The sequence below is a fragment of the Heteronotia binoei genome, chromosome 2 (genome assembly GCF_032191835.1).
Source record: "Heteronotia binoei isolate CCM8104 ecotype False Entrance Well chromosome 2, APGP_CSIRO_Hbin_v1, whole genome shotgun sequence".
In the NCBI taxonomy this organism is placed as follows: domain Eukaryota; kingdom Metazoa; phylum Chordata; class Lepidosauria; order Squamata; family Gekkonidae; genus Heteronotia; species Heteronotia binoei.
Window position 1 is genome coordinate 4,086,194 of NC_083224.1, and position 24,740 is coordinate 4,110,933.

Genomic DNA, 24,740 nt, shown 5'->3' on the forward strand with positions numbered 1-24,740 from the left:
GCGGCGGGAGCGAGAGACATGGGGGACAGGAAGCCGCAGAATCATCTTCTCCTTTGATAAATATATTCTGCGACAGCATCCCGCACAATCCTCCCCCTCTCTAATTGCCTCCTGTTGATCACCCTAAAGTCTGGCTCTTCTGGGTCCGGGAGGAGTGTTATCCCCTTATCAGGAATATCCAGCGTGACCGCATGTCCCTTTTCCTCACAAATATTGTGCAGAGTCACAGATTCGGTCACGATGGAGAACACACTCCGGTACTGTGCGTTCATTCGCGTTAGCAGGACACGCCAGCGAGCCTTAAGCCTCCCGAAAGCACGCTCCACCACGTTCCTGGCCCTGGCGTGCTTCTTGTTAAAGTGCTTCTGCACGGGCCCGATGGGTTTCCTGTACGGGGACAACAGCCACGGCCTAAGGGGGTACGCTCCGTCGCCCAATACAAGCGCAGGGATGGTCACATTTCCAAAAGTCACCGTGGGGTTCCCTGGAACCCAGAGCCCTGCATCATTGCCGGTGCAGAGATGGCTGTTTGCAAAAACGAAGGCATCGTTGGTCCTCCCGGTGAAGCCAAACTCTGCATCCAGGAAGCGTCCTGTGTGATCAACCGTGCCTTGGAGGATCACCGAACAGAACATCTTCCGGTTGCAGAACTCCTCAGTTCTTCCCCCAGGCGCCCGTATCGGGATGTGCGATCCGTCCACAGCAGCCACCGTATGCGGCATACCGAGTTTACCGAAACCATCCATAATCTGTTGAGAAATGGAGTACAATGGATCAGGTCAAGGTTAATGCAACGTCCACTGTATTAGCAATGGAGAATCACATCATGGTCTTATATATCGATATTGCGTTATAACGCAAAACTAGGGAAGGGGGAAAAAAAATATACACACCGTTCCAATGTCGTCACCGAGGCAGACGACCTTTGAAAACAGACGGGTCTCGATGGCTTCGCAGACCTCCATCACAATCCCATGGACAGTGGAAAGGCCGATCCCAAACTGCCAGCTGATTTCCCAATAGGCACTTCCGGTTGCGAGGTACCATAGCGCTACCGCGAGCCGCTTCTCAGGGTGGACCGGAGACCTCATCCGTGTGGTTTGCCTTTCCAGCTTGTCCTTCACAGCGGCATAAATCTCCAGGAAGGTCACTCTGGTCATCCGGAAGTTATGAAGCCATTGCTCGTCACCCCAGTACACAAGCACAAAGTTCTCCCACCAGAGCACATCACGGGGGAACAGCCAATACCTGGGCGAGAACCTGATACCGGCAAGATAGTGCCATCTACGTTCCTGGCGGCGAGTGCCACCTCTAATCAGCCGAAGCCAGGCGTCAGACTTTCTAGAGGAGATCAGAGGATTCCGGGATCTAAATGCACGATGAGTGAGGAGTTTTCCTCCGGTGCAGAGGACTTGGCGCCCGGCGCAGAGGCACAGAAGCAGAAGCTCCAATGCTGAATAAAGCAGCGCCATAGTCTCGTCATCTGGATTCTCCATTGTGAATGCTTCTGACGATACAAGGCAGTATGGAGGATGCTGCTGCTGCAGCCAATACTTAACCAGAAGCGTCACGTGATGGTTTGCCCGCGAAAAAGGGGATTCTCTATTACGTTGTTACGCAACTGGAATTGCGCTTAAAAAAAAAAGATTGACATGGCATCGAAGTCAATTCGATGCCAGTGCGAAAACGATTTGAGCCGGGGCTTCAGGGAAAGCGAGTCCGCAAAAGAGTCACTAGTGCGAAAACGAGGAAAATGATCCGGACATAATTGCGCCGCGGAATAAGGGGAGCAAACGCTAAGTGCGAAAACGACCCAAGAGTTTTCAGGAATCCTGCCTACTAAATTACTAAGAAATCTAGAAAGGGTATTTCCATAGGAAATATGACACTAAGAATAACTGGATCTCTGATAACAAAGTATTAGTTTCTCTTGGGCCACCTCCGACTGTGTCAATGTCCCTTTAGTGACTTGGCTATGAAGAGAGGCTTCTTTCTGGGGAGGGGGGAAGGAGAGACAGAGAGAATTACATGTCACAAGGAAAGCAAATGAGAATCGCCCCGGTGGATCAGAAGAAAAGTGCTTCTTGTGGTTTGTAGGTCAGGTTTTGTTTCGTTTTGCTATGTAATTAGATCCAAGTAGTCAGCCATGTTGGTCTGAAGTAATAGAACAAAATAGGAGTCAAGTGGCATCTTTAAGACCAACATTGTTTTATTCAGAAAATAAGCTTTCACGTGCTCTGTAAGCACACTTCATCAGACGAGGAATCCGGTACAGGGAGCAAAGCCACACCTAACTGGTAGTCAGTGGCTCAGAATGCAAACTGGTACAAATTTAAGATCCCATCGCAGTATATTAAAATTGTCTGGTAGGGAGTGGTTTAGAATGCAAATTTAAGATTCAATGACAGAATAGTAAAATTAATCCAATGTATAGCTGCATAAGACTGTTTTATTATTTCTGTAGCTGTTTATCTGTTTGTTTATAATCTGATATATGCCAATAAAAGCTCTTGATTGATAGTAAAATTAACAAATTGAGCAAACCTTTGATCTGAGTAGCATGAGCATGCAAAAGCAATAAAACAGTAATATGTCAAAGTGTGAGAATGTCAACGACTATATGGTATTAAGCCTGGCTCAAAAGGAAGGTATTTATATCTCAGCTTAATACAATATAGTCATTAACAGACATTCTCACATTTTGACATGTTACTGTTTTATTGCTTTTGCATGCTCATGCTTCTCAGATCAAAGGTTTGCTCCATCTCTTAATCACTATTCTGTCATTGAATCTTAAATTTGCATTCTAAACCACTCCCTACCAGACAATTTTACTATACTGTGATTGGATCTTAAATTTGTACCAGTTTGCATTCTGAGCCACTGACTACCAGCTGTGTGTGGCTTTATAATAATAATAATAATAATAATAATAATAATAATAAATTTTATTTGTATCCCGCCCTCCCCGTCCAGGCGGCTCAGGGCGGCTAACAACATTCTATACATTTACATCAATAGATAAAAACTTTAAATTTAACAATTAAAATTAAACATATAAAAACCAGTTAGTAGATTTCAATACATAATTTAAGTTAGTTTAGATTTTTAGATTTTTAAATTTATCTGGCAGTAGTAATGGTTAATTCCGTGACGCTGATTCTGCCAGTTTAAATGGTTCAATAGTAGTGTAGATGGTGGATTCTTTATTCACAGCAATTCAGCAGTCGATGTCGATATACGCTTGTTTAAAAAGGACGGTCTTGCAGGCCCTGCGGAACTGGTCAAGGCTCCGCAGGGCCCGCACCTCCTCCGGAAGCTGATTCCACAGTGCAGGGGCCGCAACTGAAAAGGCCCGAGCTCTAGTTTTTTGGAGCTTGACCTCTCTCGGCCCAGGGATCACCATTTGCTCCCTGTACCGAATTCCTCGTCTGATGAAGTGTGCTTAGAGAGCACACGAAAGCTTACGTTCTGAATAAAACTAAGTTGGTTTTAAAGGTGCCCCTTGACTCCTGTTTTGTTCTACTACTTCAGACCAACATGGCTGACTACTTGGATCTAATTACATAGCAAAATGAAACAAAACCTGATCTACAAACCACAAGAAGCACTTTTCTTCTGATCCACCGGGGCAATTCTCATTTGCTTTCCTTGTGACATGTAATTCTCTCTGTCTCTCCTTCCCCCTCCCCAGAAAGAAGCCTCTCTTCATAGTCAAGTCACTAAAGGGACATTGACACAGTCGGAAGTGGCCCAAGAGAAGGGGAAGGAGATGGAAGAGCAGGACCCAGAAGGACCTGGAGCTTTGAAGATGGCAAGCAGAGGCCCCCGTCCCACCCTAGCTGGGAGCAATGTTGAATTCTGGGAAAGCCCTGTGCCAGTGAACCTGCCAAAGGACACCGTGACCTCAGACACACATTTCCAACGCTTCATGCAGTTCCGCTACCATGAGGCTGATGGGCCCCGAGAGGTTTGCAGCCAGCTCCATCGGCTTTGCAACCACTGGCTGAAGCCGGAGAGGCTCACTAAGAAGCAGGTCCTGGATGTGGTGGTTCTGGAGCGGTTCTTGGCCCTCCTGCCCCAGGAAATGCAGTGCTGGGTCAGAGGATGTGGGCCGGAGGCCAGTTCTCAGGCGGTGGCCTTGGCTGAAGGTTTCCTCCTGAGTCAGGCAGAGAAGAAGAGGCAGGCAGAACAGCAGGTGAGGGGATTTCCTCCAGCTACATCCAATTCCATATCTGACCTTGTGGAGAAACGCCATCTTAGTTAATGGTGGTGCTTGGTTGGGAGGGAACATGAAACTGCTAAGGCAGGCTTTGTGGCCTAGCCTTCCCCTCATTCCCTCCTCCCTTCTGGAGTTAAACCATCAACTCTATGGGGAAAGCCTCCTAGAGGGGCAGGAAGTTCTTTTGTTTTATTGGAGTGAGGCGGGAAAAGGTCAGTTCTCGGCTGGCCCTCAAGGAGAGAGGTTGTCAGTCTGGGCTCCTGCCTGTGGGAGAGGACTTCTCAAGAGGGAGAGGACTCTAGGCAATCAGACTGAGGAAGTCACCCACAAGGCAGGGCAAGTTTAGACCAGGGACGGGAGGATGTGTTTAAATCCACCTTTTATTTGTCCTTCTGGTTGCTATTCGGGTGCTGTGCTAAACTGTTACATGAAACTGCTTTTGTTTTTTTTCTTTTCTTTTCTTTTTCTCTTCTAATTAAATATTTTTACTATTTTGAATGCTGGCAGTCAAACTTTGTACCACATAGATCCCCAACTGCTTTAGACCACATTGCTTTATGAAGGGGCCCCCGGGGAAAGGGGGAAGGCAAGTAGTTGAATAAGGTGCCAATCCTCCAGGGGTTCCCCGAAGAAGTGCTGTGATCTCTGTGATAGCCAAGTACAGGGTGGCAGAGGACCTTGAGGCCTGGCCTCAGAGCTGGAGAGGGGGATTGGGAGTCCTGTTCTTCTCAATCTGAACCCCTAGACTGAGCAGGTGGTGGCAGCGAGCCCAAGTGGCCGGAGGAGAAATAGCTCCCTCCAAAAAGGGGAACGGGGGTCTGGTAGGCAAACCAGGGCCGTTCCGTCACAGACCTTATCTAAGGTTTCCCTGAGGGAAATTTGTCCAAGTGTTAATCCTCCAAATGAAGGATTACTAGCCTCTTCTAGTAGATAATTTCTGCTCCCTCCAGATAACTGACCAGGTCTGCTGATGGAAGGGTGCAGAGTCTGAGCGTGGGGCAGGATCCAGTGCATGGCCTCTTTTCCATCCCATCTCTGACCCCTTTCTCTCGCTGCTGTTTCAGATGTGGGGACCATCGGTGAAGGCAGAAGCTGCATTCTCTGGGGCAGATGGAGCTTCCTTGGAGCAAGGGCAGGCCCAGGAGGGTGCCCAAGATGCCCTCTCCTCTGTAAGGACTCATTGTGCCTACAGGCGATTGGGGCACCCCGTGAATGTGATGGGGAGAGCATTAAGGTCAGGAAAAGGATTAAATACGTCTCCACAGAACACACAGCACTCAATACCCACTAACTGTCATTCTTCTCCAAGGGGATCAGACCGATTCGTGGAGGGCAAGTCCTCTCACTCATTATTCATATTTCACTTTCCTTCCACCAGAGGAGGTCAAGGTGGCTCCAAAAAGAAAGGCAGACAAACTGGGGCAGAGCTATTCAGCTTGGTGACTACAGGGAGCTTCAGCCTTCTGGGGCAGCAGAGTGCTGGAGACCAGTTCCTAGAGGCCAGTTATCAAGGGGGAAATGTGGCTTTTGTGCCTGTGTTTATAGGGGCATCTGGGGGGGCCACTGTGGGAAACAGGATTGTGCAATTGGGATGACAGGGTGTGGCCGGAACCCCAGGAGATTTGGGGAGGCCTTGGTGTGAAGCTTGGCACTCAGAGTACCGTAGATCAGGGGTGTCAAACTCCTTCGTTAGGAGGGCTGGAGCTGACAGAAATGGGACTTTGTGGGGCCAGGCCGTGTGTCTCATAAAATATATTGCCAGGTGGTGAAGATCAATGTTCCCTCTATGCTGTGGGGTCTTGTGAGGAAAAATTCTACTTTGTGAGCTAACTGCATTAAAGTTATGAGGTATTGCATAAATTAGCTTCCTCTTGGGCCATTTTTCCTGAGCTAAGATAAAAATGTGTGAGCTGGAGGGTAAAAAGCTGTGAGATAGCTCACACTAACTCAGCTTAGGGGGAACATTGGTGGAGATATAAACTTTATAACGGACACAGACAAACACAGTTAAAAGATATTTTTAAACTTAAAATACGAACATGCTTAAAACTTTTCCAATTTTTTTTTAAGTTGAAAAGGTGGGGGAACAGTGGGATTTGGCAGTGCAATGTTTAAAATAAAACATGAAGAAAAAGCACAAAGGGTGTGACTCTGTGAAAACAATGAAATGGCATTGTAAGCTTCTCCCCCACCCCCAAGTCTACTCAGGTGTGCAATGGCTGTCTAGTATAATATCCCCCTTTGGCTGTGGGTTCCCACCTTAGAGTACTCACTAGATTAGGGCCATTCAACAGATAAGCTGGCTGAAAGCATCAACCTTTTGTTTACAAGGATACAACTGCAGGAAGCGGGAGTTTGAGCTGCCTGTAGGAACTCTGAAAATGTAACCCTCTCCACTCCATTTGAAACCATTGCAGAGCAAAGACAAAGCTGCAAAAAAAACATGGAACAGACCTTAAAATCCACCCCACGTTTTCTTTGCAGCAGCCAGCAAGGAATGGCAGGAAGAGCTGGGAACTGAGGCTCACTCTGGTAGCTTGAAAGAGGGCTTCAAAGAGCCTGAGAACTGAAAGGGAGGTAGTCTTCGAGGTTCAAAGGGTAAGGACAAGAGGGGGCAGATAAGAGCTCCGTGGGCCTGATCAAAGCCCTGGGCGGGCCGCTTTTGGCACACGGGCCAAGTGTTTGACACCCCTGTCCTATATTCTCCTGAAACGCTCAAGTGACATCTGGGATTTGGGCTGAACGTGATGGTGACATTTCATGCAACGTCATTTCCACCCCTGTCTATATCCACTGGCACCCCAGACTCAAGGGCCCAGCCGGCAGAAGAATGGGATTCCTGGGTTTGGGCTCTGATCCAGCAGGGATGGTGTAACTTTAGGAACTCCAGAGTTCCCAGGGCACGTTTGAAGTCTGAAATACGTTGGCAGAGATTTTCACCCCGAGGCTCATGGGTACTTCTCTTCTGCTTCTCCCAGGATTTAGTAAAACGTGTGAGAGAATGTGTTGAGTATACACAGGGCTTGTCTCAGACTCCTGGGAAGGGGGTGCGTGAAGCAGGGAACCAGCCAGAAAATGGAATAAGAAGTCAAACACCCTTCCTTCCTCCTTTCTGTTATGAACAGTCAGTGGAGAGACGCTGTTGAGCTGCTGTCTTGCTGGAGGCGTGGAAACGGCTGCTTTACCTCCAGTCCAGGTAGGGGAGATGAGTGGGAGACGGCCTGGGTCCCCCTTCTTTCTCAGGGAGGGGGGGCTTTTGCTTCCATTTTCTACAACGGTCCGGATGAGAGAGGATGTAAATGCAGCTCCCTTTCCCCATGCCAAGCCATATCTCCTGTTCCGCCCCAGACTCCTCCCTTCCAGTGTGCAATGTCTGTCCGGCATGGAACACGCTTCCTTGGGAGGTGGTGGGCTCTCCTTCCTTCGAGGTTTATTTATTTTATTTAGCTATTTTGCGGATATCTAGTCCGCCCTTTCCCAAGTCGGATCCAGGGCGGATTACAACATAATAAAATAATTAAATCACACAATAAAAAGTTAAAATTAAAGTTAAACCATTAAAATAAAAGAAAATAAGGCAGATGGCTAGATGGCCATCTGACAGCAATGAAGATCCAGTGAATTTAGGGGGAGGGGGTTGTGAGTTTCCTTCATTGTGCAGGCAGGGGGTTGGACTAGAGGACTCTGGAGGTCCCTTCCAACTCTATGATTCTGTGATCGCTGACGAGGGAATTTGCTTTTTCTTTCAGTGCCCTGTTTCCTTTGAGGAGGTTTCTGTCTGCTTCACCCTAGCAGAGTGGGTCCTGCTGGATCCGGGCCAGAGGACTCTCTACAGGAAAGTCATGTGGGAGAACTATGGAAGCGTCATCTCTCTGGGTAAGGAGCTTTCACAAGGGCCAAAGGTATGAGTTGGTGCCCGTGGGATGATGCAGGAATCAAACTGTTGAACAGCAATACATCATGTTGAGGCCTTTCCAGCTGATTGGTGAGGGGCGACTGAGACCAGTGTTGTGGCCGTCACTGAAGCCTGAGAAGGTGTCCCGGATAACAATGTTTGGTAAAACCTTTTTGGAGAAACCATATAATCTTTCTGTACACAAGAACATAAGAGAAGCCATGTTAGATCAGGCCAATGGCCCATCCAGTCCAACATTCTGTGTCACACAGCGGCCAAATATATATATATATATATATATATATATATATATATATATATATATATATATATATATACACACACACACACACACACACACACACACACACTGTGGCTAATAGCCACTGATGGACCTCTGCTCCATATTTTTATCTAAACCCCTCTTGAAGGTGGCTATGCTTGTGGCCGCCACCACCTCCTGTGGCAGTGAATTCCACATGTTAATCACCCTTTGGGTGAAGAAGTACTTCCTTCTATCCGTTTTATACATTACAACAGCACAAGAAAGGTCCATTCTCACATTACAATATTACGAGAGAGGCAGGCCTGTAGCTGAGGGGGAGCTGCAAGGGGGTATGGCCCCTCCACCCAACCCCGCCTCAACATGTATGGCCCCTCCTTTCCCCGCCGCTCTTACGGACCCTGATCTCTGCACTGCTGTTCTTGCGACACTCGCCCGATCTCCCCACCGCTGTTCTTACGGCCCCCGCCTAACCTCTTTCTGGTGGCCCCCACTCTTATCACCACTCTTGTGGCCTCCGACCAAATTCCGCACTGTTGCTCTGCAGCCCCGCCCCCCCAACAATTTTTTTTCCTCTGGGGCCCCTCCACCGGAACTTTTCTGGCTACAGGCCTGGAGAGAGGTCCAGTGAACCTCTCAGATTTAGATGAGATATATGCTCATTTTGTCAATGAACTTATTCCTCAAGAGTAGTCCTTATTTCTTTCAGGGTTGTCAGCCTCTTGTAACAATTGAATGGAAATGCTCTTCTGCAACATCTTTTTCTTCAAGTTCTCTCATCGTGGGATAAACCATGGCGATAACAACAGGACACACCACAAAGCTAAATGGAAAGAGATAATTTTTAAATTTTAAGATATTGTTAATTGTTGTTAAAAACTTGCCACTCAGTCCCACTTAAGTGTGTGTGTGTGTGTGTATATATATACATTTAAGGAGCTTAAACCAGTCCTGAACCACTTCTTTAACCAGATACAAAAGCCTTCTGGAGCTTGCTGGCAAATTGCTCTCTACAATATTTTTATTAGGAGCAAGCCCTTCCTTTTGATGGCAGAAAGCAAGCTCCAAAAGGATTGTGTGGTAAGTTTCTGGGTGCACATTGGACCTTTCTTGTAATATTGTAATGTGAGAATGGACCTTTCCTGTGCTGTTGTAATGTACAAAAAAATTATATGGTTTTTCTAAAACGGTTTTACTAAACATTGTTAGCCCGTACATCAGAGGGTCTGTTTCTCTTATTGCGTGTAATGTGAAGTGTGACTCCATTTTGTTGGTGTTACTGAGAAAGTGTCCCGGCCGGAGGCAACGGTGGAGATGAATGAGACCCTGAGAGAGAATCTGGAAGGGGCCAGATCCTCATTTCTCTGCTGCTTGCGTTTACAACACCCCCTCCCCCCTGGATGGGATTACAAACATCCCCTTTGACTGTGACCTGGAAAAGATCCTGTCAAGAACCAAGCCTGGGTCCCCCTGGTATTATACTTCTACCTCTGTAGTGTCAGGTGGTCCAAATGACCCAATCGAGGGTACTCCCTGATGGAATCTTCCAGAAGCTGTCAGCACCCACCCAGTCCCCCCTAACTCCTGGTTACACAACTGGATACAGGTTCTCAGGATTCACCAAAGCCAGCCTTGAGAAAGATAAGCTGGAGGGGGGGGGGGTGTCAAATTAGCAACACCTGCAACTCAGACGGACCATTTAATGCTCACATTAACCCTTGAGGGGAACTAGGGTGCTTTGCCTCACCGATCTGTCCCTCTTACACTGGTTGGGATTGCGGGCTAAGATCCTGACCATGATTCCACAAGAATTTTTACTTTTGAATTTATTTCCTTCCCGATAGAAGAATGATTACTTTTTCTTTCTCTCTCTCTGCCAATGAAGCCAGAAGTATAAGAGAGACTTTGGTGGAGAAAGACAATCGCCTTGCATCCAAAGAAAAGCTGGGGAGTTTCTCAAGAGGATCTCAAGAGCAAATTTCCTCCCCAAATGAGCTGTCTGACAGTAAGTATCATTCAGTTAGCCCAAGCCATGGGGGAGTTTGGATTGACTTTGGAGCAACATTTAGTTATTTATTTTATTTATTTTTATTTCTTGCACTTGTATCCCGCCCTCCCCAAATGGGCTCAGGGCGGCTAACAACGGTCACAATTCGATGACAGATTCACATTATAACAATAAAACATTATTAAAATATTTAAAAAGTTTGAATACAGTTCACATAGTGCGCTCTGTCTGTTTTGAATTAATGTGTGATGCTCTTGTGGGGTAGATAGTACACACCCCATAGATGTTAAAAGTGCCTCCACTTAGTTATTAAAAGCCTGCCTGAGCAGGTATGTCTTACAGGCTTTGCGGAATTGTGATAAATCCCGCAGGGCCCTGGTCTCCTCAGGGAGGGCCTTCCAGAGGGCAGGCGCAGCCACGGAAAAGGCTCTTGCCCTTGTAGTGGTCAAACGGGCCTCCTTTAGCCCGGGGATCTTGAACAGATTTAACGAGCTTGATCGTAGTGCTCTCTGGGGCTCGTGTGGGGAAAGGCGGTCCAGAAAGTAGAAAGGTCCCAAGCCATATAGGGCTTTAAAGGTCATAACCAGCACTTTGAACCGGGCTCGGAACACTACAGACAACTTGTGCAGCGTCTCCATTGCAGGTTGGTACGATCATACAGCCCGCTGCAGGGCGAGGAGTCCTTCTGCAGATGTCAAGAAGAAAAAGATATTGGATTTATATTTTGCCCTATACTCTGAATCTCAAGAGTCTCAAAGCGGTCACAATCTCCTTTACCTCCCCCGCCGCACCGCAACAGACACCCTGTGAGAGAGCTCTCCTTAGAAGCTACCTTTTCAATGACAGCTCTGCGAGAGCTATAACTCACCCAAGGCCATCCCAGCAGCTGCAAGTGGAAGAGTGGAGAATCAAACCCCGTTCTCCCAGATAAGAGTCCGCACACTTCAGCACTACACCAAACTGGCTCTGGAAGAGGCAAGGAATAGCCATGGGGGATTTTGGACTGAGTTCGGAGCAACATTTGGTTGGTACAATCAGACAGCCCACTGCAGGGATGGGAGGCCTTCTGGGGACTGGGACTTGTAGGGTCAGGAGCTCCCTCTGAGCAAGAGCTCAGGTGTAGGGATGAGGTATCCTAAAAGACTAGATATCTGGGGAGGGTGGGAGAGAGGTTAAGATCAGGCAAGCCGAAGGAGGCCGAAGGGCCCTCAGTCCTTTCCTCCTGCAGCCACATCGATGCCTTTAGAACTTACCCGTCCTCCAGGTGTTAATGGGATCTCTCTTCTTATTCCAGCCCAGGATGATCAGAGCAATGAGGAGGGTGAGGAACTGAATCAGCAGTTGCCAGATCGAGTTGAAAAGGTGGACTTGAAAGAAAACATCAGGAATCCAGGCAGACCTAAGAGAAAGAAAGGCAGCCATACAGCTGAGAAGAAAGATGGAAGACGACATAATGCACGTTTTCCAAAGCAGAGGATAATGAGGGCAAGTACATCCGTTCAGTGTGTAAAGCACTTCAGAACCAGATCACAGCTCCCTCTGCACCAAAGACAACGAAGAGGGGAGAAACCGTTCGAATGCACAGAGTGTGGAAGGAGATTCAGTGAGACATGGAATCTTCACAAGCATCAGAAAATCCACAAAGGAGACAGACCTTTTGACTGTTTAGAGAGTGAAAAGAGATACAGTCAGAGTGGCACTCTTCAAAAGCATCATAGAACCCACACAGGGGAGAGACCTTTTGAATGCTCAGAGTGTGGAAAGAGATTCAGTCAGAGTGGCCATTTTCAACTTCATCAGAGAACCCACACAGGGGAGAGACCTTATGAATGCTCAGAGTGTGGAAAGAGATTCAAACGGAGTTGCAGTCTTCAAAGTCATCAGAGAACCCACACAGGGGAGAGACCTTTTGAATACTCAGAGTGTCGAAGGAGATTCAGTGAGAGAGGGAATCTTCACAAGCATCAGAGAATCTGCAAAGGAGAGAGACCTTTTGACTGTTTAGAAAGGGAAAAGAGAAACAGTCAGAGTGGCACTCTTCAAAAGCATCATAGAACCCACACAGGGGAGAGACCTTTTGAATGCTCAGAGTGTGGAAAGAGGTTCAGTAAGAGACGAAATCTTCAGAGGCATCATAGCACTCACACAGGGGAGAGACCTTTTGAATGCTCAGAGTGTGGAAAGAGATTCAGTCAGAGTGGCCATTTTCAACTTCATCAGAGAACCCACACCGGGGAGAGACCTTTTGAATGCTCAGAGTGTGGAAAGAGATTCAGTCAGAGTGGCCATTTTCAACTTCATCAGAGAACCCACACCGGGGAGAGACCTTTTGAATGTTCAGAGTGTGGAAAGAGATTCAGTCGGAGTGGCAATCTTCAAACTCATCAGAGAACCCACACAGGGGAGAGACCTTATGAATGCTCAGAGTGTGGAAAGAGATTCAGTCACAGTGTTAGTCTTCAAAGGCATCAGAGAACCCACACAGGGGAGAGACCTTTTGAATAGAGTGTGGAAGGAGATTCAGTGAGAGAGGGAATCTTCACAAGCATCAGAGAATCTGCAAAGGAGAGAGACCTTTTGACTGTTTAGAAAGTGAAAAGAGAAACAGTAAGAGTGGCACTCTTCAAAAGCATCATAGAACCCACACAGGGGAGAGACCTTTTGAATGCTCAGAGTGTGGATAGAGGTTCAGTAAGAGACGAAATCTTCAGAGGCATCATAGAACTCACACAGCGGAGAGAGCTTTTGAATGCTCAGAGTCTGGGAAGAGGTTCAGTCAGATTGGCAGTCTTCAAAGTCATCAGAGAACACACACAGGAGAGAGACCTTTTGAATGCTCAGAGTGTGGGGAGAGGTTCAGTCAGATTGGCAGTCTTCAAAATCATCACAGAACCCACACAGGGGAGAGACCTTTTGAAAGCTCAGTGTGTGGAAAGAGATTCAGTAACAGTGGCAATCTTCAAAGTCATCAGAGAACCCACACAGGGGAGAGACCTTTTGAATGCTCAGAGTGTGGAAAGAGATTCAGTCACAGTGGCAGTCTTCAAAGTCATCAGAGAACCCACACAGGAGAGAGACCTTTTGAATGCTCAGAGTGTAGGAAGAGGTTCAGTCAGATTGGCAGTCTTCAAAGTCATCAGAGAACCCACACAGGGAAGAGACCTTTTGAATGCTCAGTGTGTGCAAAGAGATTCAGTCACAGTGGCAGTCTTCAAAAGTATCAGAGAACCCACACAGGGGAGAGACCTTTTGAATGCTCAGAGTGTGGAAAGAGATTCAGTCAGAATAGTCATCTTCAAAATCATCAGAGAACCCACGCAGGGGAGAGACGTTTTGAATGCTCAGAGTGTGGGAAGAGATTCACTTGGAGTGGCAGTCTTCAAAGTGATCAGAAAACCCACACAGGAGAGAGACCTTTTGAATGCTCAGAGTGCGGAAAGAGATTCAGTCGGAGTGACATTCTTGCAAATCATCAGAAAGCCCACCCAACGGAGAGACATTTTCAATTCTCAGAGCATGGAAAGAGATTTAGTCAGAGTGACACTCTTCAGCGACACCAAAACCCCCAAAGAATAGAAACCATGTAATTGCTTAGCCTGTTAAAGCAGCTTTTATCTTCTTTTATAACTAAAAAACAACCACAATCCGTATAAAGAGTAGGCACTATATAAACTATTGTAGAAAGCTTGAATGTACACAGAAATGTTGCTGTAACCAGGAAAAAATATTTAAAAATGCTCTTAATATGGAAGAAACTTTAGCCGTATTTGAAACTTTCAAATACATCCTACTACCTCATATGGTATTAGAAGGATACCAGACTCTTTTCTTCCAGGCAGTTGGCAACCCTAGATTGTTTATTAATCTGAGAAAACGAAGCTGAACTAAGGAATGTTCATAGGTTGTTTAAGAGATTATTATGTGTATCAGGTATATGAGATTTATACTCCTTATACATAGCTATCTGGTCCTTTGAAATTAGTTTTAATAAGTTGATGAATACTGCTATGAAATTATTGTAAATTACTAAATTATTATTGTAAACTGTAATTTTTTTCCCCATCTAATTGTGGGGGCTGGGGTGAACAGAAGTATCATCTGTTATTGAAGCTTGTTCCCTCTCAGATGTTTGACCAGCAACACAAATCGTAAGTTCCTTTGGCTTCAGCTACCAAAGGAGTGCTGTTCTAACCCTCTGTGAAGTATTCCAGCTGCGGCTTTGGTGTGTTCTCCCTAAGCATCCCACACCTGCAAATGATACTTAATCATTCGGCCTTGATTGGCTGGCAGGCTCTTTAATGCTGCTGGAGGCCTTCCTTTAGGGGGATTAGCCTCTTCCCCTCCTGGTTACCTGGGTTTGAGAGTTTGAAACTTTCTCTTTCTGTTATCTGACAATGATGCTCATGTATCTTATAGAGTCTCTTTGCTTGCCTTTGCAGCTGATAAGAGCAAGAGTGATATCAAATGTAACTGATGGAGAGTTTGGTGTAGTGGTTAAGTGTTCAGACTCTTTTCTGGGATAACGGGGTTTGATTCCCCACTCCTCCACTTGCAGCTGCTGGAATGGCCTTGGGTCAGCCGTAGCTCTTAGGAGTTCTCCTTGAAAGGGCAGCTGCTGTCAGAGCTCTCTCAGCCCCACCTACCTCACAGGGTGTCTGTTGTCGGGAGGGGAAGGAAAAGGAGTTTCTAAGCTGCTCTGAGATTCAGAGTGAAGGGTGGGGTATAAATCCAATATCATCCATCAACAACAACTTCTTGAGGGCGGCCCTTCTGGGGAACTTTTAAGATGTTTTCTGTGAACTTTGGCGTTTGTTTTCTGTTTTGTAATGGCCAATGGCTATACACAATAAATTTTTGACTGACTGAAACTTTGCTATTGGCATTGGTATTCTTTTTTCTCTATCATCAGACAGTGATTTGTTACTTTTTTGACTTTTTCTTAATAAACTTTTTCAGGTTTTTTCAAAGCTGAAGTGTGGAACAGTTTTGTTAATCAGTGTGTCTTCCATCCCAGAGCCGAACCGGAAACTGGGAAGGTGGCCTTTGAAGGGTGGAGGGTTTTAATTCTTGTTAATCCAACAAACCACTCCTTGCCAACTCGAGGCAAGACGCCCCTGCAACTTTTGACATGCAGAACCAGGGTTGGGGGCGGGGAGAGAAGCTCCAAGTCCACGAAGGATTATACTATTAACTACTTACACATAGCTATCTGGTCATCTGAATTGGAACATGGTGTATCAAAGGCTGAAATGGAGCCAAAGGACCATGGCTCAGTGGTGCGGGGCTGTTTCACGCACACTGAAAAATGCACTTTCAATGCACTTTGCAACTGGAGTTTACTGTGCGAAAGGCCAAAATCCACTTGCAAGTGGTCACTAAAGTGGATAGAAACAGTTTTTTTTAATGTCTGAAACCGCCTACAGCAGGGTTTCCCAAACTTTTCTTTCCGGCGGCCCGGTTATTTTTACACTTCTTCGTGGCCCACTAAAATGTGGGAGTGGAGCCAGGAGACTTCGGGGGTGAAGCTGGGAGACAGGAATTATGTCATTTCCTGTGGTGTCACTTCCAGGTCAAGGGCCAAGTGATGTCACTTCTGGGGCACACTGAACCAAAACTCTACCATTTCCTGTGATGGTCAATTCCAGGGCATTCCCCCAAACCTGCTCCTTCTTCTTAAGTAACTTCGTTTTCAGAAAAATCTCTCTGAAACTCATGCTGAGCCAAAATGGGAGTGGAAAGTGGGCAGTCTGCAACTTTTTCATACATTCCCAGAGTCCCCTCTTTCCACCTCCACACCTGCAGGCATCTATCTGTGTGTTCTTCTCCACCTTCCTCATGCCCATGTTCAGTTGCCTGCACTACCTACACACCCCTTCCTCAACAGCACTGGCCAGTATATGCAGTTGGGAGTGCTGTTGCCATTGCCATCAGGAATGCCAGCACTGTATACCACCCACACTGGGCCCTGGCAGCTGCTCTACCTCAAAATATCTGACACATTTAGTAGGCCTTTCCTTCAGCTGCTGCTACTGGAACCCTGCCTCAAGCTACAACCAAGCTTGCTTGGTTTCAAGAAAATCTTTTGACAGCTATTTTTCATACTTGGCTAAAACACTGGGAAATTGCTGTGAAAGGTAGCAGAGAATTGGACTGCAATTAATGAATTAATTTTAAGTTCTATAAAGTTCATACAACCTTTTCTGCAGTTATCCCAAAAAGGATATTTATGAGGGGCTTGCAGCTTTTTACTGGCTGTGTTTCCCGCCCCACCCCCCCCCCAGCTCCAAGAATACAGACAGAGCACCACTTACAGGGAAAGAAAGATAAAAGGGGGGGGGGGACAAAAAAAAACAAGGAAGGAAGGGGTAGGAAGGAAGCCAAGTAGACGTCAGGTTTTGCGGTCTGTGTCAGTCTTCAAGACTAGCTCCTCTCTGCACAACAGAGAGACGGGGGAAGGAAGGAAGCCAAATGGAGCTCAGGCTTTGCAACCTGTGTCAGTCTTCAAGGCTAGCTCCTCTCTGCACAACACAGAGATGGAGGAAGGAAGGAATCCTAATGGAGCTCAGGCTTTGCAGTTTGTGCTAGTCTTCAAGGCTAGCTCCTCTCTGCACAACAGAGAGATGGAAGGAAGGAAGCCAAATGGAGCTCAGGCTTTGCAGCCTGTGTCAGTCTCAAAGACTAGCTTTTCTCTGCACAACAGAGAGACGGGGAAAGGAAGGAAGCTAAATGGAGCTCAGGCTCTGCAGCCTGTGTCAGTCTTCAAGGCTAGCTTTTCTCTACACAACAGAGAGACGGGGGAAGAAAGGAAGCAGAGCACAGGTCAGGCTTTGCTGGGGGCGGGGCTAGCTTTGGCTTTTCTTGTGACCCAGTAGTGAGGCTTCCGTGGCCCGGTACTGAGTCACGACCCTGCAAATGGGAAACACTGGCCTACAGAAATTGCTTGGCATGTAGAAGTTCCCAGGGTCTTTTATGTCATTTGATAAATGGGTTTTCCATAATAGGAAACCTTTTTTCTGTTTTGTTTTGAGTCCCCCCCCCCTTTTAAAAATTTTTCCTCCTACTAATGACTGGCATCCGAGGAGATGAGCAGTGACTCACAACTCCCACCCTGCCGGAAATTTTTAGTCGTTAAGGCTTCTGGTGCCCCATACGTCACGGCCGGGAGGTCCTGACAGAGGGATCCAATTTGGACTCTTGAATGTTGAGAAGATAAGAGAAGCCATGTTGGATCAGGCCAAAAAAACCCAGGCACCATCAGTGGGGCTAGGACACTTGGAGCCCTATTAGCCAAGGAGGATAGATGGAACTCTCTGGGGCAAGTGATGCTCTTTATTCTTGGTGCTTGGGGGCACAGTGGGAGGGCTTCTAGTGTCCTGGTCCCACTGATGGACCTCCAGATGGCACCTGTTTTTTTCAACCTTTGTGTGATACAGAGTGTTGGACTGGATGGGCCATTGGCCTGATCCAACAGGGCTTCTCTTATGTTCTTATGTGACACAGAGTGTTGGATTGGATGGGCCATTGGCCTGATCCAACATGGCCCCTCTTATGTTCTTATGTGACACAGAGTGTTGGACTGGATGGGCCACTGGCCTGATCCAACAGGGCTTCTCTTATGTTCTTATGTCTAGGGCACTGATGCTCTGTATTCTTGGGGCTTGGGAGGGGGCACAGTGCGAGGGCTTCTAGTGTCCTGGCCCCACTGATGGACTTCCAGATGGCACCTGGTTTTTTTGGCCTGATCCAACATGGCTTCTCTTATGTTCTTAACGTTCATTTAAAAGGCACGAGGTCCCTTTAAATGTGATTGCCAAAACTCCCTTGGGAGTTCAATCGTGCTTGCCATACCTGGCTCCACCCCCAAAGTCCCCAGATATTTCCTGAGTCGGATTTGGCAACCCTACACAGAGTCCACCTTCCAAAGCAGCCATTTTCTTTAGTGGGAACTGAACTCTCTTTTCAGAGGGTTTGAATTGGCAGGCATCTCGTTTAACGGAGGGAGGACTAGGGATTTTTAAAAGTATTTTTAAATGAAAGGCCCCGTGGCGCAGAGTGGTAAAGCAGCAGTATTGCAGTACTGTGGTCTGAATTCTCTGCTCACGACTGAGTTCGATTCGGGCGGAAGCTGGATACAGGTAGCCCGACCAAGGTTGACTCAGTCTTCCATCCTTCCGAGGTCGGTCAAATGAGTCCCCAGCTTGCTGGGGGGAAAGTGTAATGACCGGGGAAGGCAATGGCAAACCACCCCGTAAAAACGTTGTGAAAGCAACGTCACCTCAGAGTTGGAAACGACTGGTGCTTGCAGGGGGGACCTTTCCTTTTCTTCTTCCTTAAATGAAAACAGTTTCAACTGTTATTGTAAGCACTTTGAACTATAAGGAAAGGTGAAGCTTAATGAAATGAATTGTAATCGTCCTAGGATAGGGGTGACAGGTTATTTATCACTGTAATGCTCTGTTCGTAGGACTGCCCTTGAACCTAACTCAGAAACCACAGCTAGTGCAGAACCCTGCAACACAGCTGTTAACGGGGCTCCCTCAATGGGAGCACATTCAACCGGTGCTGAAAGAGCTGCACTGGCTACCTATTGTGTTCCGTCTCCGTTGCTATTGACCTTTAAAGCCCTCTATGGTCGGGGCCCTGCCTATCTACGGGACCGCCTTTCTCCGCCTGTTCCCCAGAGAGCACTGCGTTCAGGGACACAAAACCTACCGTCTATCCCCGGGTCAAGGGAGGCCAGACTGTGTTCTACACGGGCTAGGGCAGGGGTGTCAAAGATGCGGCCCTGTGGGATCTTTCCCAATTCCACAGGGTCTGCAAAACTGAATTGTTTTGACAGGTCTTGAACCGGGAGAGGACTGCCCCCCTGCACTGCTGAGGAATTCCGATCACTGGCAGAAGAAAGAAAGATCCCGCCTACACTGAAGTTAAGCAGCACCGTAAAATGTTTTTCAATTGTTTTTATCGTTTTAAAATTGTAATTGTAGATTTTTCGACTGATTGCTAGCCGCCCTGAGTCCGCTTGCGGAGAGGGCGGGAAAAAAGTCTAAAGTAATAAGAAAGAAAAGGGAAAAGTCCCCTGTGCCAGCACCAGTCGTTTCCGACTCTGGGGTGACGTTGCTTTCACAACCTTTTCACGGCAGACTTCTTACGGGGTGGTTTGCCATTGCCTTCCCCAGTCTTTTACACTTTCCCCCCAGCAAGCTAGGGACTCATTTGACCGACCTCAGAAGGATGGAAGGCTGAGTCAACCTCGAGCCGGCGACCTGAAAAACCAGCTTCCGCCAGGGATCGAATTCAGATCGTAAACAGAGCTTAGGATTGCAGTACTTCAGCTTTAACACTCTGCACCACGGGGCTCTTAATAAGTAATCAATCAATCAATAAATCAGTGGGGGATTGGAGATGGAGGCTTGCCAACTCCAGGTGCGGAAATTCCTGGAGATTTGGGCATGGCGCCAGAGAGAGACCTCAGTGGGGTGCAGGGTGGCCAGCTGTGTGTTGGGGAAGAGCTGGAGATTTGGGGGTGGAAAGAGCTGGAGATTTGGGGGTGGAGCCAGCGGAGGAGGGAAAACTCAGTGGGGTGCAGGGTGGCCAGCTGTGTGTGGGGAAAGAGCTGGAGATTTGGGGGTGGAGCCAGCGGAGGAGGGAGACCTCAGTGGGGTGCAGGGTGGCCAGCTGTGTGTGGGGAAAGAGCTGGAGATTTGGGGGTGGAGCCAGCGGAGGAGGGAGACCTCAGTGGGGTGCAGGGTGGCCAGCTGTGTGTGGGGAAAGAGCTGGAGATTTGGGGGTGGAGCCAGCGGAGGAGGGAGAACTCAGTGGGGTGTAGGGTGGCCAGCTGTGTGTTGGGAAAGAGATGGAGATCTGGAGGTGTAGCCTGGTGAGGGAGGAGTTTGGGGAGGAGAGCTCATCAGGGCACAGGGCTATAGGGGTTGACTGCTGAAGCAGGGAATCTGATCTCTCTAGTCAACTATCGATCAGCAGCAATGCCAGGAGATCCCTCTCCATGCCCAAACTGGAGGTTGGCAACCCTGGCTGTGGTGCAATGCCATAGAGTCCATCCACTCCCCGCCCCCCCCCCCCCAAAAAGCATCCTTTGGTTCTGTAGCCTGGAGAGGGTGAGCTGTTTAGAGGCCCTCACCCCGCTTCAGGGTCATCAGAAAGCAGAGGGCGAGGAAAATGTCTTCGAGCACTCCATTATTCCCTAGGCAGACCAATTCCCATAGGGTATAATACAGAATTGATCTGCGGGTATCTGGGGCTCGGAGGGGGGCTCTTTTTTGCGGTTGGGGTACCAAACCTGCAGCATAGTATCCAGTGCCTCTCTCCAAAATGCCTTCCAAGTTTCAAACAGATCGCACCAGGGGGTTCAATTCTATGAGCCCCCAAAGAAAGTGCCCATATCCTTCATTTTTTCCAATGGAGGGAAGGCATTTAAAAAGGTGTGCAGTCAAATCTGGAGTACAGTGGTGCTTTTCACAGCCTTGCTCCTGGACCTGGCTCCACCCCCAAAGGCTCCTGGCTCCACCCCCAAAGTCCCCAGATATTTCTTGCATGGGACTTGGCATCCCTAATGCCAGACGCCGAACTTCACCCGCTAAGTTTCTGCCTGCCCTGCTGCAAGGCAGAGCTCTGCAAGGAAACGGGAGCAGGAGCAGGTCGGGCCGGGGCTAAAAGATGGCGCGTGGAAAGGACCGCCCATCTGCAAGGAAGGAAGGAAGGAAGGAAGGAAGGAAGGAAGGGAGCCCCCGAGAGGGAGGCCGGTGCCGCTGGGCCAGGCAGGGGGCGGGGAGGCCGGAACTGTTCGGGCGCGGAACCCAGGGGCCGGGGAGGGTTTCCCGGCGAGGGCGGCGTGCTGTGGCTGCTGCACCCGGAAGCCCTAGGGGAACGGAGCCGGCGGACTGGCAGGAAGCAGGAAGGAAGGAAGAAGGAAAGAGGGAGGGAGAGAGGAAGTCCCCGGAGGGAGGGAGGGAGGGAGGCGGGCGCGCTGTGGCTGCTGCACCCGGAGGCCCTGGGGGAACGGAGCCGGCGGACTGGTGAGTCTTGCAGCCCCCTCCTGCTGCTCTTGCACGCCGGCTCTGGCTCCCCGAAGGCAGCCCCGCTCGCTCAATGCACGGAGCCCAGCGAAAGGAGGCGGGAGGGCTTGGCAAGCAGGGAGGGCTCCGGAAGCCTGCAGGGAAGGACCCGCCTCTCCTTCCTGGGAGGGGCTTCAAGAGAGGCTGCGGGGCCCCTGACAGCAAGGAGGGTCCTGTGCATTGAGGGGAGGGGCTTGTGAGTTCCCTGCATTGGATAGGGGGTTGCACTAGATGACCCTGGAGGTCCCTTCCAGCTCTAGGATTGTATGCTTTTACTGGGCTCTCCTTCCTGGGAGGGGCTTCAAGAGAGGCTGCGGGGCCCCTGACAGCAAGGAGGGTCCTGTGGATTGAGGGGGAGGGGCTTGTGAGTTTCCTACATTGTGCAAGGGGTTGGACTAGATGACCCTGGAGGTCCCTTCCAGCTCTAGGATTGTATGCTTTTACTGGGCTCTCTTTCCTGGGAGGGGTTTCAAGAGAGGCTGCGGGGCCCCTGACAGCAAGGAGGGTCCTGTGCATTGAGGGGGAGGGGCTTGTGAGTATCCTGCATTGTTTCCAAAGGATGTGAGAGATGTAAAAGGTGTGCAGTCACTTTGGAATTCAATCGTGCTTGTCACAGCCTTGCTCCTGGCTCCACCCCCAAAGCCCCCAAATATTTCTTGCATTAGCCTTGGCAACCCTAATGCCAGGCGCCGAACTTCACCCGCTGAGTTTCTGCCTGCCCTGATGCAAGGCGGAAACGCGGGATGCAAGGCCAAGCGCGGGATCTCTGCAAGGAAACGGGAGCAGGAAAAGGTCAGGTTGCGTTTTCCGGCCGGGGCTAAAAGACGGCGAATGGAAAGGACCCAGCCCCCCCCCCACCTGCAAGGAAGGAAGGGAGCCCCCGGAAGGAAGGGAGGGAGGGAGGGCGGTGCCGCCGGGCCAGAACTCTTGGAGGAGGCCGGATCTCTTGGGGCGCGGAACCCAGGGGCCGGGGAGGGTTTCCCGGCGTGCTGTGGAGCAACGGACTGACAGGCAGGAAGGAAGAGAGGAGGGAGGAGGAAGGGAGTCCCCGGGAGGAAAAAAGGAAGAACCGAACCCGAGGGAGCTAGAGAGGCCGGTGCCGCCGGGCCAGGCAGGGGGCGGGGAGGCCGGAACTCTTGGGGGGGGAACCCAGGGGCCGGGGAGGGTTTCCCGGCGAGGCCGGCGCGCTGTGGCTGCTGCACCCGGAGGCCCTGGGGGAACGGAGCCGGCGGACTGGTGAGTCTTGCAGCCCCCTCCTGCTGCTGTTGCACGCCGGCTCTGGCTCCCCGAAGGCAGCCCCGCTCGCTCAATGCACGGAGCCCAGCGAAAGGAGGCGGGAGGGCTTGGCAAGCAGAGAGGGCTCCGGAAGCCTGCAGGGAAGGACCCGCCTCTCCTTCCTGGGAGGGGCTTCAAGAGAGGCTGCGGGGCCCCCTGACAGCAGTGAGGGTCCTGTGCATTGAGGGGAGGGGCTTGTGAGTTCCCTGCATTGTGCAGGGATTTGGGCTAGATGACCCTGGAGATCCCTTCCAGCTCTAGGATTCTGTGCTTTAACTGGGCTTCCTGGGAGGGGTTTCAACAGAGCCTGGATGGCCCCCTGACAGCAATGAGGGTCCTGTGGATTGAGGGGAGGGGCTTGTGAGGTCCATGCATTGTGCAGGGGTTGGACTAGATGACCTTGGAGGTCCCTTCCAACTCTAGGATTCTGTGCTTTAACTGGGCTCCCCTTCCTGGGAGGGGTTTCAAGAGAGGCTGCGGGGGCCCCTGACAGCAAGGAGGGTCCTGTGGATTGAGGGGAGGGGCTTGTGAATTCCTTGCATTGTGCAGGGGGTTGGACTAGATGACCCTGGAGATCCCTTCCAACTCTAGGATTCTGTGCTTTAACTGGGCTCTCCTTCCTGGGAGGGGTTTCAAGAGAGGCTGCGGGGGCCCCTGACAGCAATGAGGGTCCTGTGGATTGAGGGGAGGGGCTTGTGAGTTCCCTGCATTTTGCAGGGGGTTGGACTAGATGAACCTGGAGGTCCCTTCCAGATCTTGGATTCTATGCTTTAACTGGGCTTCCTGGGAGGGGTTTCAAGAGAGGCTGCATGGCCTCCTGACAGCAATGAGGGTCCTGTGGATTGAGGGGAGGGGCTGGTGAGTTTCCTGCATTCTGCAGGGGTTGGATTAGATGACCCTGGAGGACCCTTCCAGCTCTAGGATTCTATGCTTTAACTGGGCTCTCCTTCCTTGGAGGTTTTTCAACAGAGGCTGCGTGGCCCTCTGACAGCAATGAAGGTCCTGTCGATTTAGGGTGAGGGGCTTGTGAGTTCCTTGCATTGTGCAGGGGGTTGGACTAGATGTCCCTGGAGGTCCCTTCCAACTCTAGGTTTCTATGCTTTAACTGGGCTCTCCTTCCTGGGAGGTGTTTCAAGAGAGGCTGCATGGCCCTCTGACAGCAATGAGGATCCTGTGAATTTAGGGGGAGAGGCTTGTGAGTTCCCTGCATTGTGCAGAGAGCTGGAGTAGATGACCCTCGAGATCCCTTCCAACTCTAGGATTCTGTGCTTTAACTGGGCTCTCCTTCCTGGGAGGTTTTCCAACAGAGGCTGCATGGCCCTCTAACCGCAATGAGGGTCCTGTGGATTCAGAATGTAAGCTTTGGTGTGCTAGAAGCACCCTTCAGCACTGAATAAGACTTTGTTGGTCTTAAAGGTGCCACTTGACTCTTGCTTTGTTCTGCTGCTGCTTCAGACCAACACGGCTGCCCGCCTGGAGCTCTCTCCTCTGTGGACTTAGCATTAGCAATATAACAGAAATGCAGGGATCTCCTTGCTTCCTTGTGGATCCCTTCTCAGAAGCAGGGTGGCCCTGACACTCGGTTTATAGGAAGCTTACGAGACTCCTTTCTCTGGGAATCAGAATCTCTCGGCGCTCTGTCGGCTTTGCTGTTCAATACCCAAACAAGAGGAAGCCATGTGAAAGTAAAGAAGAAAAGCACAAATGCTCATAGCCACACCAGCTGTAAATATAGCAGTGTATTGAAAAATACTGAATACAGAACAATATGTAAAAGTCTTACAGTGCTTGCAAATGGGTAACAATTCAGATCCCGTACAGTTTTTGCATACAAAATTTCCTTGCAGGCCAGGAAAAAATACAAACGGTCAGAAGCACAAAGTCCAAAGAGACACTTGTCTGTTTCAGGGAACTCCCCTTCCTTTTCTTGTGCGAAAGTTGTAGTCTGGTGAAATTAACTCTGTGATCTCCGGACACAATAT

The 24,740-nt window shown here is 49.3% G+C and overlaps 1 protein-coding gene across 1 annotated transcript in view; it reads left to right on the top strand.

Annotated features, from left to right (window-relative positions):
* Window positions 1-521: 521 nt before the first annotated feature.
* Window positions 522-24,740, top strand: part of LOC132590309 (oocyte zinc finger protein XlCOF6.1-like) — a gene marked incomplete at its 3' end in the record, with an annotated part of 34,037 nt that continues 9,818 nt past the window's right edge. The window contains exons 1-3 of the mRNA XM_060263366.1: window positions 522-596; window positions 7,972-8,098; window positions 11,703-12,095. Coding sequence (XP_060119349.1) covers window positions 522-596; window positions 7,972-8,098; window positions 11,703-12,095 — 595 coding nt within the window. The remainder of the gene's footprint in view (window positions 597-7,971; window positions 8,099-11,702; window positions 12,096-24,740) is intronic.